General features: G+C 30.2%; 1 protein-coding gene across 1 annotated transcript; it reads left to right on the plus strand.

Moving 5' to 3' along the window:
- Window positions 1-2,865: 2,865 nt before the first annotated feature.
- On the plus strand, window positions 2,866-17,126 carry LOC134725587 (glutamate dehydrogenase, mitochondrial-like). Its single transcript, XM_063589530.1, has 12 exons — window positions 2,866-3,412; window positions 5,383-5,583; window positions 5,972-6,058; window positions 7,516-7,604; window positions 9,475-9,573; window positions 10,129-10,266; window positions 10,871-11,008; window positions 11,732-11,812; window positions 12,318-12,441; window positions 13,008-13,099; window positions 13,862-13,924; window positions 14,427-17,126. Exons 1-12 carry the CDS (start codon window positions 3,016-3,018, stop codon window positions 14,544-14,546), a joined length of 1,629 nt encoding a protein of 542 aa, XP_063445600.1. The 5' UTR covers window positions 2,866-3,015; the 3' UTR covers window positions 14,547-17,126.
- Window positions 17,127-17,393: the final 267 nt, after the last annotated feature.

The raw sequence follows: 17,393 nt of genomic DNA on the forward strand, positions 1-17,393 counted from the left end.
CCCTGTGGATTTTTTAAATATGAGAGCTAGTGTGCAATAAAATTCATTTTTGGATAGCTGAGTATTAAAATAGCCTTTGTATTGGGTTTATATGAACATCAAGGTTATGTAATGTATGTAATATAGGCTGTTTTCTGTATGACAGTCCGTATTTGCATGTCCATACCATACATTGGTCCGGCAATTATTATAATGTTTTTTTCCAACTTTTTATCGCACGAACTTTGTGATTGGATTTTACGAAAAAATGAGGCGAAAGACACCCATTTTTTATTTGATCATTAGGAAGATTTAAGAAAGCAGTTTCTAAAAAGGTATCACTCAAAGGCATTGAAATTCTAGTTTGATCCAAATTTTGGGGGGATATATGACATGTTCACCCCCCTTTTTGCAATATTTTATGGTAAATAAATGCTGAATGTTGCCATGGATACACATAAAAGGAATTAATTTTCACCCTTTTAACTTTGGAAAATTGAATCTATGGAAGATACTGATTACATACATATGCACATGTACAACACAAACAGTTAGGTTAATGTATTAGAAATCCAGGAAAAGGAGATGATAAATCATTTTGGGGCTCATTTTTAATTTTATTTTCTAACTGTGGAGTGCTACCTAAGATGTGGTATGAGTGCCAATGAAACAACTCTCCAAACTTAAACCTCACTTCCTATACTTATTCTGTTTGTATGGTGTTTATAAAACCAGTACAGAATTAAGCAAAGTGACAAGTACAGGGCATCAATCAAACTATTTGTTGTTTACCTTTTTATGCTATATATATTTCCTAAAAATCACATTTAAAAGAAATACAGAAGAGCTTATATTGTTGGATAATAATTTTTACAAATCAGATGATAAAGGACACAGAATTGTATAGTATATTAGTTAGTAAATTGCATTGTCATAGTTCTGTTGTCTACTGTTTTAGTTTTCTCGGGTAAAAACACAATCATTATACGTTTGTTTATTTTCGTATGAAAATGAAAACGCTTAACAAGAAAAATATAACCAAAAAAAACAACTAATGTGTGACAATTCTACTCCTGTAGGTAACAAATCAATATAAACGACATTTGAATCCTTATATCAGTCTGTGCCATCCGCATAGCACAATGATTATACTGTCATTGCCATCCGCATAGCACAATAATTATTGTCATTGCCATCCACATAGCACGATGATTACTTCATTGCCATCCACATAGCACGATGATTACTGTCATTGCCATCCACATAGCACGATGATTACTGTCATTGCCATCCACATAGCACAATGAATCGATTACTGTCATTGCCATCCACATAGCACGATGATTACTGTCATTGCCATCTACACTGCATGATGATCTATTAACACATTGATGACTTTACATGTGAGCATCACACTCGTACAAACACTATGAAAGAAAAGTAATCCTTTTAAAAATGCAATCAACAAAATAAAGTTTTTGGCATAGTAAGATTAAGCACATTTACATATTAAAAAACTGAATTAGATGCTTAAAATTGTTTGATTTTGAATACTGTAATTTGTAATCAATATGTTTAGCTTATTTTGTCTCTCAACTTTTGATGTATAGCATCAAGTTTTAATACCAGATTTTTTAAGTCCTGTAGAGGATTTTAAAGGGGACTTGAGGATTGCAGTCTGTCTGTCTGTCCATCCATCAGTCTAGCAAATCAGTTTTCCACACTTTTTCCTTCATGCTTAAAGATATTGATTTGATATTTGGTACGTAGTTTGATCATGACCAGTTACAGATCTATCAAGTTTTCATTTGTAATTGAAGTTTTAATTTTGTTACGGTCTGTTGAATTTATACATAGTCATGGACTTGTGGTCCATGGACTACAAAAATCTATGACAATATTTATAATTTGTGTGGTTCGAATGATTATTTTGCAGAGTAATGATACTTGTTATTTATTTGAATGTGGACATATAGTTGGAACCCCTCCGTTATCCTGGGACCCCATCCCCCTCCTCATTTCTAAAAATGGCTGAATAATAATACTACATTTCATAAAGAAATTCTTGGTCATAAACATATAAATTGGGTGTTTCAAAGCACCATTATTTTTTTATTTTGTTGTTTTAATAGATTTTTTTCGAAACTTGAGGTTATATGTTTACTGAAAGCTTGTACACAGGTAAAGAAAAAGGATGAACATATGATTGGTTAACTTCCTGGATCCAGTAATGGTTATTTTCTTATATGCAATGAAATGTTATGTGATATTATGTCTATAGTACTGGACAGGATAAAACTTTACTCATGCCAAGTATTTCTTTATTTAAAACAAAGACTGTGCAATTTTTATTGAAAGTGCAAATTTAACAAAGACTAGTATAAAAAGGGGTAAATCAATGATGGTATTTAATACATTAGACGTGGGCGAGATATCGCAGGTCTCTCAACCATCAAGTCTGGCAAACTAAACCTTTGGTAAAAAAAAGCTATGTGGGTGAATTTTTCATCGAGGAGTCGCACGTTAGATTTAAACTGGTCCCTATTTTTATTAATTATAATTTAACAAAAATTAAATTCTTTGGGTTCTGAATCTATAGGCATATAAAATTTGAAAAGAATTAAAGAATATTTTAACCATTTTTCAAATAGTTTCTAATGGGGTTAAATTTTACTCTATTTCAACTCTTTGAAAGTTATTTTTTATATTAACCTTTTCCAAAAAAAAAATTGTTTTTTTTTATATATATCTATCTTAATATTTTTTGAAGTTTTATCTCAAAAGAAACAATTTGACACTGGACGTTTATAAGCAAACAACAAATCAATCAATCAATCTCAATTGAAAACAATGATGCAATGTAAACTTATTTCTGATTGGTTATTCGATATCACGAGACGCACACACCTCCGGAAACTTGATCCAAGGTCATTTTTAACTATAAAAATATCGATAACAACAAGCAGTCAATTCGAATATTGTAGATTGCAAGGTTTTTTAGAGGAAATCAAGCCACATACTTTACTAGAAATCAAGATGCTGCGTTCTGTTTCAACAGAAATGCTCCGCACAGTCCCTAGATTTGATCTGAAAGCAACTTTTTCGAAGTCGAAAGGTATCTTGTCAGCAAGTCGTCCGTTTTCAACTGGAGAACTACCAGTCCAAGATGGAGACAACTTGACCTTCTCACAGACTGTTGATAAGTTTTACGACAAGGCAGCGACACTCCTTGAAGAAAAACTGGTGGACAACATGAAAGGCAAAATGTCAAAGGAAGATAAAAGAAAGAAAGTGAGGGGAATCTTGAAAATTATCAAACCTTGCAATCACATGGTAGAAATCAGTTTTCCTCTTCGCCGTGACAATGGAGAATATGAGATGATAGAGGCTTGGAGAGCTCAACACAGTCAGCACAGAACACCTTGCAAAGGAGGTAATATGTGTTTCATACCTTAGTGGGGGTGAAGAGGTCCTGATCTCGAAATTCCAGGCTTAAAAACATGGAATCCAGTAGTCCTGAAATTAAAGAAATGTAAAAGAATTCCCAGATCCTGTATGGATCAAACCTGAAATCCCAAGCTTAAAAACTCTCAATCATGGAGTCCTGATAAAGGTCCTACCCCTACCTTATTGCGTGTTATTTTTCACGGATACAACATAATCGTCAAAATAAATCATGCCAATCTAAAATAAAATTGAGAAAGGAAATGGGGTATGTGTCAAAGCGACAACAACCTGACCACAGAGCAGAAAACAGCCGAAGGCCAACAATGGGTCTTTAATGTAGCGAGAAACTCCCGCTCCAGTAGGCGTCCTTCAACTGGCCCCTTTCATGACTAGTACAGTATTAATACAAGACTAATAAAGGCCAGAAGCTCCTGACTTGGGATAGGCCCAAAAGTGCAGGGTTAAACATGTTTATGAGATCTCAACCCTCCCCCTATACCTTGAGCAAATGTAGAAAATTAAACGCATAAAAATATGACATTAAAATTCAGTTCAAAAGAAGCTCGAGTCCGATGTCAGAAGATGTAACAAAAGAAAATAAATAACAACGGACTATTAGCAGTCAGTGATATTGTTTGCCTTAAATTAGTGGAGAATACAGGCTTTTTCCCCTGGAGAAGAATCCCAATTTGAAAAAAAAAATGGCTTAAAATTATTCCTCAAAAGACAACTTTTTTCCCAAACAGTGCAGTCTTAGTAGAAATTGTGCTTGAATACAATTTAAAAACACATTTAAACAATTTTCTTGCCTAAAATGACTGTATGTGTTCATTTGAGGTTTTTTTTATGTATCATCACTGATAAAATGGGATCTTATTTTAAAACAGGGTTTGACTCTTGAAAATGGGTCTGTACATTGAAGTTTCAGACAAATTCATGGTTTATTTTAAATTTCCCAATTTGAGGAAAATGATGCATGTTTTCCCAATAATAAAGGGTAGAGGTAGTTTTGAAAATAGCCAACAATATTACTGGCAGTTAACTGACATGCCAGCTCCAGACCTCAATAAAACTACAATGTAATTGAAAGATTATGTTTTCATCATATGAATTATCAGGCACAATCCCTCCTGTAAGGGGTTTAGTATTGATCATACTATTATAAAATATATAAGAAGAACATACATGTACATGTAATCCGTGTCATACCAACAACTGTTTTTTTTTTTTTTTTAAATAAATGTGTTTAGTTCCGATGCAAAGACCCTATAAGTGAATCAATATTAAAGCCAAAATATGCAATCTTTAATGACCTGACAACAGTATTGTAAGGCCAAAATAAAATATGACTGTTTCCTGCTGCCAAGGGAAATAAATCGGGGTCGATAGGTCAGAATTTTCTTTTTTTTTCTTCTTTTTTTTGCACTCCCTGTGAGTCCCTCTGTATGTATCGAAAAATGTTGGTCCCTTCTTGACATTGTCTGAAAATATCTGTTTCAAAAACAGAAATGAAATGCATATAGAACTAGATACCACAAAAGCATTGACTATATATATTGCACTGACATTTCATAAATTAGTATTAATTTTCCATGCAGCTGCTAGGGCCTACAAATGAAATTTTATATTGAACTTTTTTTGGTAGATTTTTTAAATAGCTTAACCATGTTCACTTTCATTGTAAATTTTTAACAGCAGTTCACATTCACAAGTGACAGAGTAGTCAACTTGATGGCGGTGGTCACTAACAGGTAGAAATAGGAGATTCAGAACTTTGTAAACAAAGTTTCTAGATTGGAAAGGACATAATGAAAAGAATGGTCATGTTTGATAAACTTGACATGTTACCATGGTTACATTTGCACATTGTAGTTTAGAATTAGTCAATAGCTTGCATAGGTGATAAGAAAATAAGAAAATGAATTCATGGTATTTTCTTTTCCTTTTTTTCAAAAGGTATCAGATACAGCCCTCTAGTAAATGAAGATGAAGTGAAGGCCTTAGCTGCATTGATGACCTATAAATGTGCTGTAGTTGATGTACCTTTTGGTGGTGCTAAAGCAGGAGTTAAAATCAATCCAAGTGAATATTCTGAGAAAGAGCTGGAAAAGATTACTCGTAGGTTGACTGTGGAACTAGCAAAGAAAGGATTTATAGGTATGATTATGCTATAAAAAAAATAAAAAGTTGGTGTGATACTTTAGGTAACAGACTTTCAATATCAACTAAATTATAAGTCAAACAGACATGCCATTTCAGCATGTGCATGCTTGTTAACTTTTGATTGCATGACAGGCATTTTAAGCCAAGAAGCAAATGATTTTTTTTTTTAAATTCAACTATATCCATACAGGATTTTGAACGTTCAGTAAGTAATACAGTAAATCTGTTATAGAAATAAGTGATAATTGTATGTCATGTACAGATATATGTGTTAAGCATCTCCTGATTTTTTTTACCAGATCAACACTTAAATGGCATTTGGTGAAAACAGTATTACCGGTATCTATCCGATGTTTTCATGTCTAGATATTTTGTTATTTAGGCCCAGGCATTGACGTACCTGCACCAGACATGGGGACAGGAGAACGGGAGATGAGTTGGATTGCTGATACCTACTCTAATACATTAGGTTAGTCTCCATTGAATATAAAAACAAAATCTACGTGGGTTTTTTTTCTTTAAACATTTCTCATTTTTAATACCATATGCACAATGTGGAAAATTGTTTTAACCAAAAAATATAATGTGTATCAATGTATTTCTGTTATTTCTGCCCGAATTATTGTGTTGCCAAAATTTTTAGAAATAAGGATAAATCCTCCTACAGTGAACCATAAACCTGTGTGTTTTCATGCTCAAGTTTGTGCATTTTAAGATAGCACTTTGCATTAGCGGGTGCATCATTTGTGTTCCCCATGCCAGACATAATAATATCTCAAAGAAAGTCTCACATTGGCTTTGTTATAATACAGTTACTTTAGCATGTTCTATATTAGAGGGCAGCATATTGGCATTTGGTATAATATTCCAGTTAATACAAAACCACCTTTTGCCTTGATGGGTGGGGAAAGCTTACTTGATTATTCAAGAAATTGGCAAAATATTATCAAATAACCCTAATTTGACTTTATATGAAATTTCTTCAGAGAAATTCTTATTTCAACATGATCAACTGATTTCAATTTTTCCGAAAGTGTTTAATTTCTTTAAAATAAAATCTAAGATATGTTAATAGCGTAAAGTTGTCTTTGACAAACCAGAATTAAATTTCAGATTGTATTCATCTAAAAGTCAGAAAGAACATACAAGAAAGAAGTACATATTTTAAACAAAATAGTTCCCCAGCATAGCTGTATCTTTGTCTATAGTTGAAATATTTGGATAGTTTTGGTATCAAATGAAATCTTGGGGACTTGTGACCACTGTAAAAAAAATGTTGAAAGTTTCTTTTGAATGATAAAAAAATTAAATAAAATAATTATAAGAGGGCTCATTTACCCTGTTAAGATAAGAAGTACCTGTTTTTGTTCTATTCAAGAACCAGTATTCCCTAATATGCAATTAAAGGTATGATAAATTTTTCAGAAAAAGAGATGATAAGGTATAGTTTTAAGATGAAATAACTTTTACTTTATTTAAACTTAAGACAAAGCAGCCATTAATGCTTGAAATTGAAGAATTTAACATAAAATGCAATGGGCTATGAATAACTGGTTTCATACCTTAAATGTGAAAATTGCTTTTTTTCTAAAATATAATAAAAACTATTGCTGCAGATTCTTTCAAGAACATGTTACATTTAGCCATCTTAATGACTTCGGGAAATGCTTGCACAGTATACTGAAAAGATTTATTACTTGAACTTAATCTTACTCTTATACATTTAGCTTTAACCTATTACAGGTTCGAATAATATTAATGCTCAAGCATGTGTAACTGGAAAACCAATCAGTCAAGGAGGAATCCATGGTAGGATTTCTGCTACTGGGAGGGTAGGTTTATATTATATTTGATGTTTTTCAGGTTATTTATATGAATTCATCAGCACTGGGAGGGTAGGTTTATATTACACTTGATGTTTTTCAGGTTATAACGATATGAATTCGTCAGCATGTGTAACAGGTAAACCAATTACACAGGGAGGAATACACGGCCGTACATCAGCAACAGGAAGGGTAGGATGTTCATAAAGTATTGCATGCCTGTCATTATATCATGTTAAAGTGATGATTTTAAATTAATTACAAAAATAAGTTTTCACACCATATTTTTTTTGGTGATTTACACCAAAATAATAAAATACTTTCATCATGTCATTGGGTTGCTTATCTCATTGATTTGTATTTTATTTTCCACATCTCTTTGTAGTCTTATGTTGAAATTATATCAGTATTTTTCTGTTTTCAAAACAACAAGATTAGTAAACATGTATATATGGTACAACAAAATGTAAAAGAACAGAATAAATGTTGAAATAACAATTTAATGGACCAGTAAAGGCATAATAAAGTCTTATAGACATGCTTAATAGATTTTTTGTTAATTTGAAATCATCACTTTGATTTTCCCGGCTTTTTACTGTTATACAACAAAAGGAAGATATATAAAACTATAAACTATAACCTGGTATTGCCATGTCTGTAATTACTGTCACATAACTTAGTATTAGTAACACCATAAAAGGAGCCTTTTTTTTAAATACAGTTGCAATTAAATTTAAGTCATATGAAATGATGAAACTTCAAATTTAAAAAAAAAATGAACATGTTTAAAAATACTTGAATGGCTAAGTTTTTCTCTTAAAGAAACAAACATGATTTTTTTTCAACAGAAAATCCTTTTTATTATCAAAATCTTCTTAAATCTACCAATATTGAATTCCCAATGGTTCAAAATTTTTCATAACATTAAAATTTCAAGAAACTTGTTTCATATGACTTCGATTAAGCTTGAAATGGTTCAAAGTATTTTCAGCATTGCTGCAAGTTATAGAAATATATCTTCTTTTTAGAAAATACATTGTTCTTGTCTGCCTTCTTGTTCTGTTACAGTAATTCTTGTATTTTCTTATTGATGTATTTTCTACAATTATCTCTCAGCAGAGGATGTGTTCTTCATTTATTCTAAATATATATATATGTTGAGAAGGAAAAGTATATATCTTATGTGTATTGAAAGCTAACAGAAAAATAAAAGCAATCATCCAATTGAATATGCTTTACTTGAAAATTAATTCAATGTAAAAACTTCCAAAAAAATCCAAAATGTTAAAAAGTTGCAGGATGCAAGACACAGGAATGCTAATTCAGCAGCAGTGTGATTGTGAAAAACTTTTAGTAAGGAATGTGCCTCTTCATAAAATTGCTTTTTATAGTAAAGCACTATACCAAATTTTATTCTTTTTCTATTTGTTCTGTACGAAATTATATATTATAATAATCTCAATTAAAGTTTAAAAATAGTTCTTTATCTAGATTTATACTAGTTATTAATGAAATGAATGTGCATGCAGGTATTTTATATTAGATAAACTAGTCTGCTTATATTTATTTATGAATCTGCAACACTTGCACTATTGAGGCCATACAACAATCACTTTTGCGTTGTGTTGTCAGAAATTTTCTATTGTAAGTCTGTGACCTTTAGGTATTATGGGAACCATTGAGATATCTAGTAATGGCAAAAAAAACCAATAAGGTGTATTTTATTTAAAAAAAAATGTTACAGTGTATTTAAAAAACAAGGGTAAGGTGAATTTCAACATGGAAAAGTTAGATTGTAATAGGAGGTTATGGAAATATTGGTAATTGTAATTTTTAAATTATGTTTTATTATAATGGATATATCTTAATATGTTTATATTTGATTCTTAGTCAAAGATTGGTTCTTAATTCTTAATTTTTTGTATTTTTAATTATTGAATATTCAAATGTAAAATAAAAAGACTGTTAATTTGCATAGGATTCAACTTTATTTCAATAAGATTGTCTATTTTTTATACAAGTAGATTTATTTTAATTTGATTGTGTATACATTATCTAACAGGGTGTTTTCCATGGTATTGAGAACTTCATTATGGAGGCTAGCTATACCAGTATGATTGGATTGACTCCAGGATTCAATGACAAAACCTTCATCATTCAGGTAAGCTGCATTACAATAATAATAAGATTTCTGCATTTCTATTATAGTTGCCTCAATATGCAAATTGAAAGATTATATCCACTTTCTCTAATTTCTTGATTTACCCTTTTCCTGACCCCTTGGTTACACTTTTTCAATCTGCCTGTGGTTTATTGTAACATACATGTAGTTCTTAATTGGTCAAAATTCTATAGAACTTCAAATTCTCTTGCTCTCCTCTGAAATTCCCATTGTAACGTCATGAAAAAGCGCAAAATGTCTGATAAAATGTCTCATGGAAAGACACATCTTTTTGCAGATCATTCATAAAAAAGGAATAAATTTGATTGCAAATTGTCTAAAAATTAGTAGAGTAACAGATTTTCATGCAATACAATATTTATCCACTCTCTACAGATAAATTCAAAATGCTCTGCAAGTTTTGCATTTTAAATTTGAAAATTTATATACTGTCTCAAGTGGATAGATATATGTATTCACATAAGAAGAAAATTAATGAATCAAAGCTACTTTATTGAAAGTGTGCAGTGAGGATTTTATTTTTATATTCTTCAGGGATTTGGAAATGTAGGACTTCATAGTATGAGATATCTCCACAGAGCTGGTGCTAAATGTGTTGGAGTTAAGGAAATTGATTGCAGTATATATAACCTAGATGGTATTAATCCAAGGGATTTGGAAGATTACAAAATTGTAAGTATACAGTCAAACCTGCCTTAATGGTCACTTCATTGAATTCATATGGTACTCAACTGATTACTTTACTTGCCTTTTGTTACTAAGTCTTAAGGGATTAAAATCTGGATAAGACAAAAATGTCCAGTTGGCTCAAATATTTTTTGGAAGCCCTGGTCAGAATCAGAATGTATTTGAACCTCATTTCAAAGGTCACCTCTCTTAATCCAACACTTGATACTTCCTAAGAGTGACTGCTTAATACAGGTTTCACCATATGTATTACATTATTTGCTCCATTAAAGTTATTTAAATACAGTAAAAATGTTAGTTAAAATAAAACAAAAGTTTTGTTCAATTCACATAGTAAGTTTATACAATTAGCTAGACTTGCATTTATAATATTTCTGTTTACTGTACCATTACTATACCTTGAAAAATTTGCCAATTTCTTTGAAATTAGAAATTATTTTTCACAAATGTTACTTTATGGTAATCACAATCTTATTTTTAAAACTAAAAGGATGAATTCAATAGATCTTTTTGAAATATAAACCAGTATTATAATTTAAACATTATTGATGGTTTCTTATCTTTATTGTTCCTTTTTGTTCTGTTATAGGAACATGGAACAGTTAAAGGGTTCCCCGGTGCTCAAGAGTATGATGGTGACTTGTTGCTGGAGAAATGTGATATACTTGTTCCTGCCGCTAGTGAAAGACAGCTTACCAAAGAAAATGCTCATCTTGTTCAGGCTAAAGTAAGTAGCCTATTGAAGAAAATATGATTTTTCAGGCTTAAGTATCTTATTGAGGAAAAGACTCATCTGGTTCAGACTGAAGTACTGAAAATTAAGAAATTATTGCATGCATTTATGATTGCGATTTTGCCATTAAAGAGTAAATTACAATTTTAAGTTTTGCAATATTGAAAACAATCCTGTTTAATTCATATGAAATATTTCAAAATACAAGTTTAAATTATTGTGATTATAATTTATAACCCTGTCACATTTTTCACAATAATAAAAACATCACAATAATTTCTAAATTTATAGTAATTTACAGCTAATTTCCTAATGCATGTAAAGCAAAACTTGGTTGGCTTGCTTGCTTCGTTTGTATAATTGTTTATACAAGCTTTGTTAATAAGATTTACATCTTTAAAAAAAATATATATGCATAGTTTAACCTGTTTATATAATATTTGAATTTAATTGGGTGTTATCCTAATGATTGTACAATATAAAAACAAAGCAAGCAAGCTAACTAAAGTCTTGCTCTACATGCTTTAGGAAATTAGCTGTAACATTTTGAAGAATTTGCTTGTTTAGATTATGAATTAGCTTTTTGAACAAAATGCATTAAAAAATTCCATCAGGCATGTTTTGCATGTTTTGTTTTTAAGATGTGAAGGAATATATTACAAAATGTAATAGTTTTGAAATATGATAACATTTAAAACTGACTGGTTTTTTTTTCAGATAATTGCTGAAGGTGCTAATGGACCCACTACAATGGGAGCAGACAAGATTTTCCATGAAAGAAATATCCTGGTTATTCCTGTAAGTTTTTATTAATGAATTAGGAAAACAAAAATTCAGGACATATTCTAAAAGAGATCTTGATTTGTTACAATGTATAATACTTATTAATAGTATCAATGACAGTGTGTGAAATTTGTTTTGTCTATTGTGTAAATTATGACATTTTATCTGATTTCAAAAAGGTTTCAGAAACATAGATTTATATCGTTGATCATTTCAACGAGATTGATTTTCTCGCTTGAGCCAGTACGATGAAAATCTGTTCATCACTATTTAACCTATGACGACTTTGGCAATAACATAAGCAATGCCACGTGCCTCCTTAGTTTCTAGCGATAATTTTCATATCACTCGACTCTGCTGAGAAAGGAAGTTATCAGTCAGCAAGATCAAAGGAAATTTTTGTAAAATAGCCATAATGTATGATACCCTTGAAGTAAAAGGAAGATACTTTATAAGGAGTCTGTTACAAATGACCTGCATATATGATTAATCTAACAGAATAAATCATTTTATTTTTCAGGATCTGTACATCAATGCTGGTGGTGTGACTGTATCTTACTTCGAGTGGCTCAAGAATTTGAACCATGTCAGTTATGGCAGACTCACATTTAAATATGAAAAGGACTCCAATTATTATTTGCTTGGTGAGGTTACAATTCATCTTACTCAATTTTCTTGAGCTTTAATTGTCTGTTATGCCAAAAAAAAGTAAAAGATCTTGGTTAACTCAGTGTTTGATGACACTAATATTTAGTGTATCACCTTACAGATCATACTAGCTGACTGTTTTGGTCATAGAAACATCTTCATGTAAATTCAGTAGCTTACTCTTCTTATTATAAGGTCATGCGTAATGAATTATTTAGTTCTAAGGTCAAGATGCATATTTATTTTGGATCCAGTATTGCAAATGTGTAGTGCCATTCCTTCAGAAAAGGTATCATCAAGGAATGGTCGGTATTGGAGCTATACAATTCCTTTCACAAAATTTGTCATTCAGCCCATCTAATTAGAGTTTCTAGATAAACTAAATGGGTTCACTATCTGTTAAGTTATAAACCATATTATTGACCATTATAACAATTTTTCCCCAGTAAAATTGATCAGTCACCAATTCAATTTTAATCATTCTTAAAAGACCACAATTTGCAGTTTGTTTAATACTTACTGTAACATTTTATGTATCTTTTTATTTGATTTATTTTCACAGAAAGTGTACAGCGATCACTAGAGAGGAAGTTTGGTAAACAAGGTGGAACTATACCTATCCAGGCATCTGACGAGTTCGAAAAAAGAATATCTGTAAGTTATCTAGTTGTGAAAGATAAATTAAGAACAAAATACATCATGAAGAGTAATGTCTGATCGGAAGTAGTCAGGCAATTTAGCACATCTGTTTCATGCCTAAACAAAATATGGTGACTTAGACCAATAATTCAAGTGCATTTTCTGTGAATTGATAATTAGAAAACATTCTAACTGCATAAATGAAATTCTGCAGAAACAAAAGTAATTTCAAGATAGTGTTTACAGAGTGAATTTACAGAAATAGACTCGTGGAAGTATTTATTTTAATTGATTATTATTTTATTTTGCGTCCAAACTCAAAGATCAAATCAATAATAAAAGTTTTAGGTCAAATATTAGTTTCTACTGATCATACATGCTAAGCAGTATTTTATAGAACCACTGACAATAGTAGATGACATTATGTATTCCGATGTGTGTCTGTCAGTCTCTTTAATTTTCATCGAAATCCCATATCAAGTTCATGTTTTGGTTTGTGGTAGTTTACCAGGAAGTTGTTGACACATTAAATTGAATTTATTACTCATGTTCTGTATGATGTGAAATTATAAATTTGATATATATACCAGATAAGGGTGTCGACGTAGGATAATAAACACGGTAAGGTCATAGTGTGAGTAAGAAAGACATTGACACATAATTTGGTTTTATCTTGCCCCTAAAAAATATTCAGTTGATGCTTGCATTTTTTTAGCAGTAAATGAATTTAATCATTGAAAAGATTACACTTTTATTATCTTGATCTTCATTTTTTAGGGTGCTTCTGAAAAGGACATAGTGCATTCAGGTTTAGAATACACAATGGAAAGATCTGCAAGGGTAAGTGATGTATAGGTTCAAAGTGTTTTAACATGTATTTTTAAGTGAGGAATAGGTTCAAAGTTTTGTTTGAATAAACTGTCACAAATGTATATTATAGTAAACATTGTAGATACATTTATATCTAGACATCAACATTGGTGCAACTTAAAAGAAGTGTAAATTAGTCGTGCTGATGATTCTTTAAAGATCTGTAATATTCTAATAAATTTGAATACATGTGTAGTAATAATTATGGACAGTCATATCCATTTCCATTTTCATGCTCTTAACCTTCTCATGCCATGCTATTTTATGAAATTTTAAAATATGTGTATAAAAGTTGATACTTAATTGCTTTTACAATGTACCTATATTTTACATTTACCAACATTATATTAAATCATTTGTAATTTGATGAGTTAAATTCACGTTTTATGCCATAATTAATTTCAACATGTTCAGTTTTGCTTTCTTGAAAAAATTTGTTACAATTATATTGATATATATTTTAATTTTCCAGAACATCATGAGGACAGCAATGACCTACAATCTCGGTTTAGATCTACGAACAGCAGCATTTATTACCTCCGTGGAAAAGATCTTCAAAGTTTACGAAGAAGCTGGACTTACATTTACATAAACAACACTTTTAGCAGCTTTAAGATATGAAGTCAATTGTTGGGGGCAATATGTGATGAAAAGGTTTTTAGTTCTTTATGCAATAAAAATTACATTAAATCCAGTTCATAGAAACCATTGTTTTAAATAAATGTAATAAAACCAAAGAAAGTCGTACTTTTCTATACTTTTGGTAGTTAATCAGTTATAATTATTAAAGAGAAAATTATAGGTATGTTTTATGTATATGAATCTCATCTCAGTGATGTATTCAAAAGCAGCTTTTTTAAAAAGATGGTTGTTATTCAATGTTGGAACAGGTTTCAGCATGTTTAGTAGGCTGGTAATTTTAAAAGAACGAAAAATCAAAATCTTTAGGACTCTACAATACACGTATAATCTTTATTAGTTCAAAATGCATATGATATTACTCTGCCTCAAAAATTTACATATAATGAAAATGCTTTTATCTTATCCATATAATCTGTCAATTGGTTATTTCAATTAAAATTTTGATAGAGCTATTAGATAAGTGATCCCTATTTAGAATAAGATTGTACATCACACTCATTTTGGAATTAGAATTTGACATAAACTGATCTAAAAAAACAATTAGAAAAAAACTTTTTAAGTATGAAGTTGGTAGAAGAGTCAGGTACAGGAAGTTGTCTCTTAATTTACCAATTTAGTTTGGACCTAATGTTACTGCACTGTTTCTAAGGAATCAGGAGGGAAACATTTTTTGTGTAATTATAATCAAGTATGGGGTCTAGATGAAACAAAATAGTTGAAATAGTTTTAAATTCGAATTTATAATTAAATTGACCAGTTGAAAGAAACATCTTAAAAAGCTTGAGTACTATATAGCCTTGTAGTGTTTTGTTGTTTTGCTATGATTTTATTTGTTTTTATCAGTCAAAAATTGTTTCTTGTTACAATTCTTATCTGCCTCTGATTGTTAAAGGTTTGTTAAAATATTGTCTTTTAATTTTGTTATTTGGTGTTGTGATAGACCAAAGTGTGATACAAGTATAATTTGAATTTAAGTCAACTTTGTATATAGAGTGCATGTTTATTTTAAGTAATGAATACTGAAAGGTGTGTCTGTTTGGAAAATGTTTATTCAGTGGTTTTTTTTATTTGAATTGAGTGTGAAAAGAACAGAAGCTTATTTTACTTGTCAACATAAAACTTATATTGTTTCTGTAATTATATTATTCAAGAAAACATAAAACCTATTTACAAGAAATTTTAAAATATTAAGGGGAACCAGTAACCAATATGTACAAAGTATGACTTGACCAAAAAATACTTGATATCCATTAGAATCTGTAAAAGTAAAATTTATTCAGTAAAAAAACATACAATATATTAAACAGAACTTGCATAAAATAATCTGTACGCAATCTGGACTAATATAATGAAATAAAAAAATAATTTCTTCTCGATGTCAAACTACATGTGATCCAAGTTTTTAGTTTTTATATTTATATAATATTACAGTGTGAAAGTTTGTATGAATGTAATTTTACATATGTAACTTGGACTCATTTTGCAGCAATTAAAAGTGTGTAGTTTAGTTCTGTATATGTAATATGGAATACATTATATATAATTCCAAGCCTCGTTAAATGAATTTGGTGATGACAATTATGGATGAATTTTTATTTTTATGTTGTATTTTAATACCGGTATACATATTTTTTGAAATCTTGTTAATATTTATGAATTTATATAACCATCTTTCCATATAACAGTTAGTTTGATGAATTCAGTAATCTCTAAGTCTCCGTGGTTTTATTTTTACAATTTTCTCCATTATAATAAGCATTTTTGGAAAACTGCCAATAGTCTGAGCTAAATATGGGCATTAGTAACTGATATTTGTCATACAAAGTTCAGAGATTAAGACCTAGAAAATTAATATGATATTTTTAATTCCATCAATTTAATATATATTTGAATATCCAAGGGCTCACTTGTAATTAGAAACAACCACTGCACTTTTTATACAAAAGTGACAGGGACCAATAAAAACCAATAAACTTATATGGTCATTATTATCTATAAGAATATGAAGTATGGTGTAAAAAAAGTGATTGCTTGAACAGCTCTGATTTATATAAAATTTGTTGTCAGATTCCATTTGTTACTGAGGTTCTTGGCTGATATAATTAAATACTTCTATGTTAGCATGAATCTGTCAAAATAAGGTACACAGTTTGCTATAATGAAGTTATACTTTTTTCTGTCAATTTAGCTTCATTGCAATCACAATATGACTTAATATAAAATATCTCGATGAGGCCAGTTTCATATATCATTGAAAAATGTGTGGTGTGTAAGTGTGGGGAACTGCTTGTACGATATATGTAGAACTTGCATTACTTTATTTTTAAGAATGTTAGCCCAAAATATTATATATATTCGTTTAGTAAGTTTATCTGACAGTTTTATTTGCACAATTTTGTAGTGAGTTATGCACACATAGAATAACATGTATATGAAAGTAACCACCATATTATCATAAAGCTTATTGAATCTTAAAAGTTTACTCCTCAATCCTCATTTTTTATTTATAATAAAAGGTATTATCAGTAAATTGGTTTGTTTTCCTCAGCCAGTGTTTATAATGTTGTCAATGTGCTTTGGTTCAGAATAAGAAACTTAAACAATACCTGATTATACCGTTTAATAGATAAGTGTCTTTCTTATCCTGTGAGGCAGGAACCTAGTTTCACAAAGATTTTCATATGTTTCAAAAGATACCCCCCAAATTTCATTTTATCCAGCTGCTATGGCCTTAAACTTGGATCTGTTGTCCCAAAAAAAATGGATCTTTTAGGCCATTGCCCATTATCATTATCAA

Source organism: Mytilus trossulus, chromosome 7 (assembly GCF_036588685.1).
Source record: "Mytilus trossulus isolate FHL-02 chromosome 7, PNRI_Mtr1.1.1.hap1, whole genome shotgun sequence".
Taxonomy (NCBI): Eukaryota; Metazoa; Mollusca; class Bivalvia; order Mytilida; family Mytilidae; genus Mytilus; species Mytilus trossulus.

What these genes read in the sequence shown, in the direction of transcription:
- LOC134725587 (XM_063589530.1), top strand. Translation starts at nt 3,016, where the DNA reads ATGCTGCGTTCTGTTTCAACAGAAATGCTCCGCACAGTCCCTAGATTT. An exon ending in GTACATCAGCAACAGGAAGG is followed by an intron (nt 7,605 to 9,474) that starts GTAGGATGTTCA and finishes ATTATCTAACAG; the next exon opens with GGTGTTTTCCATGGTATTGA. An exon ending in CTCATCTTGTTCAGGCTAAA is followed by an intron (nt 11,009 to 11,731) that starts GTAAGTAGCCTA and finishes TTTTTTTTTCAG; the next exon opens with ATAATTGCTGAAGGTGCTAA.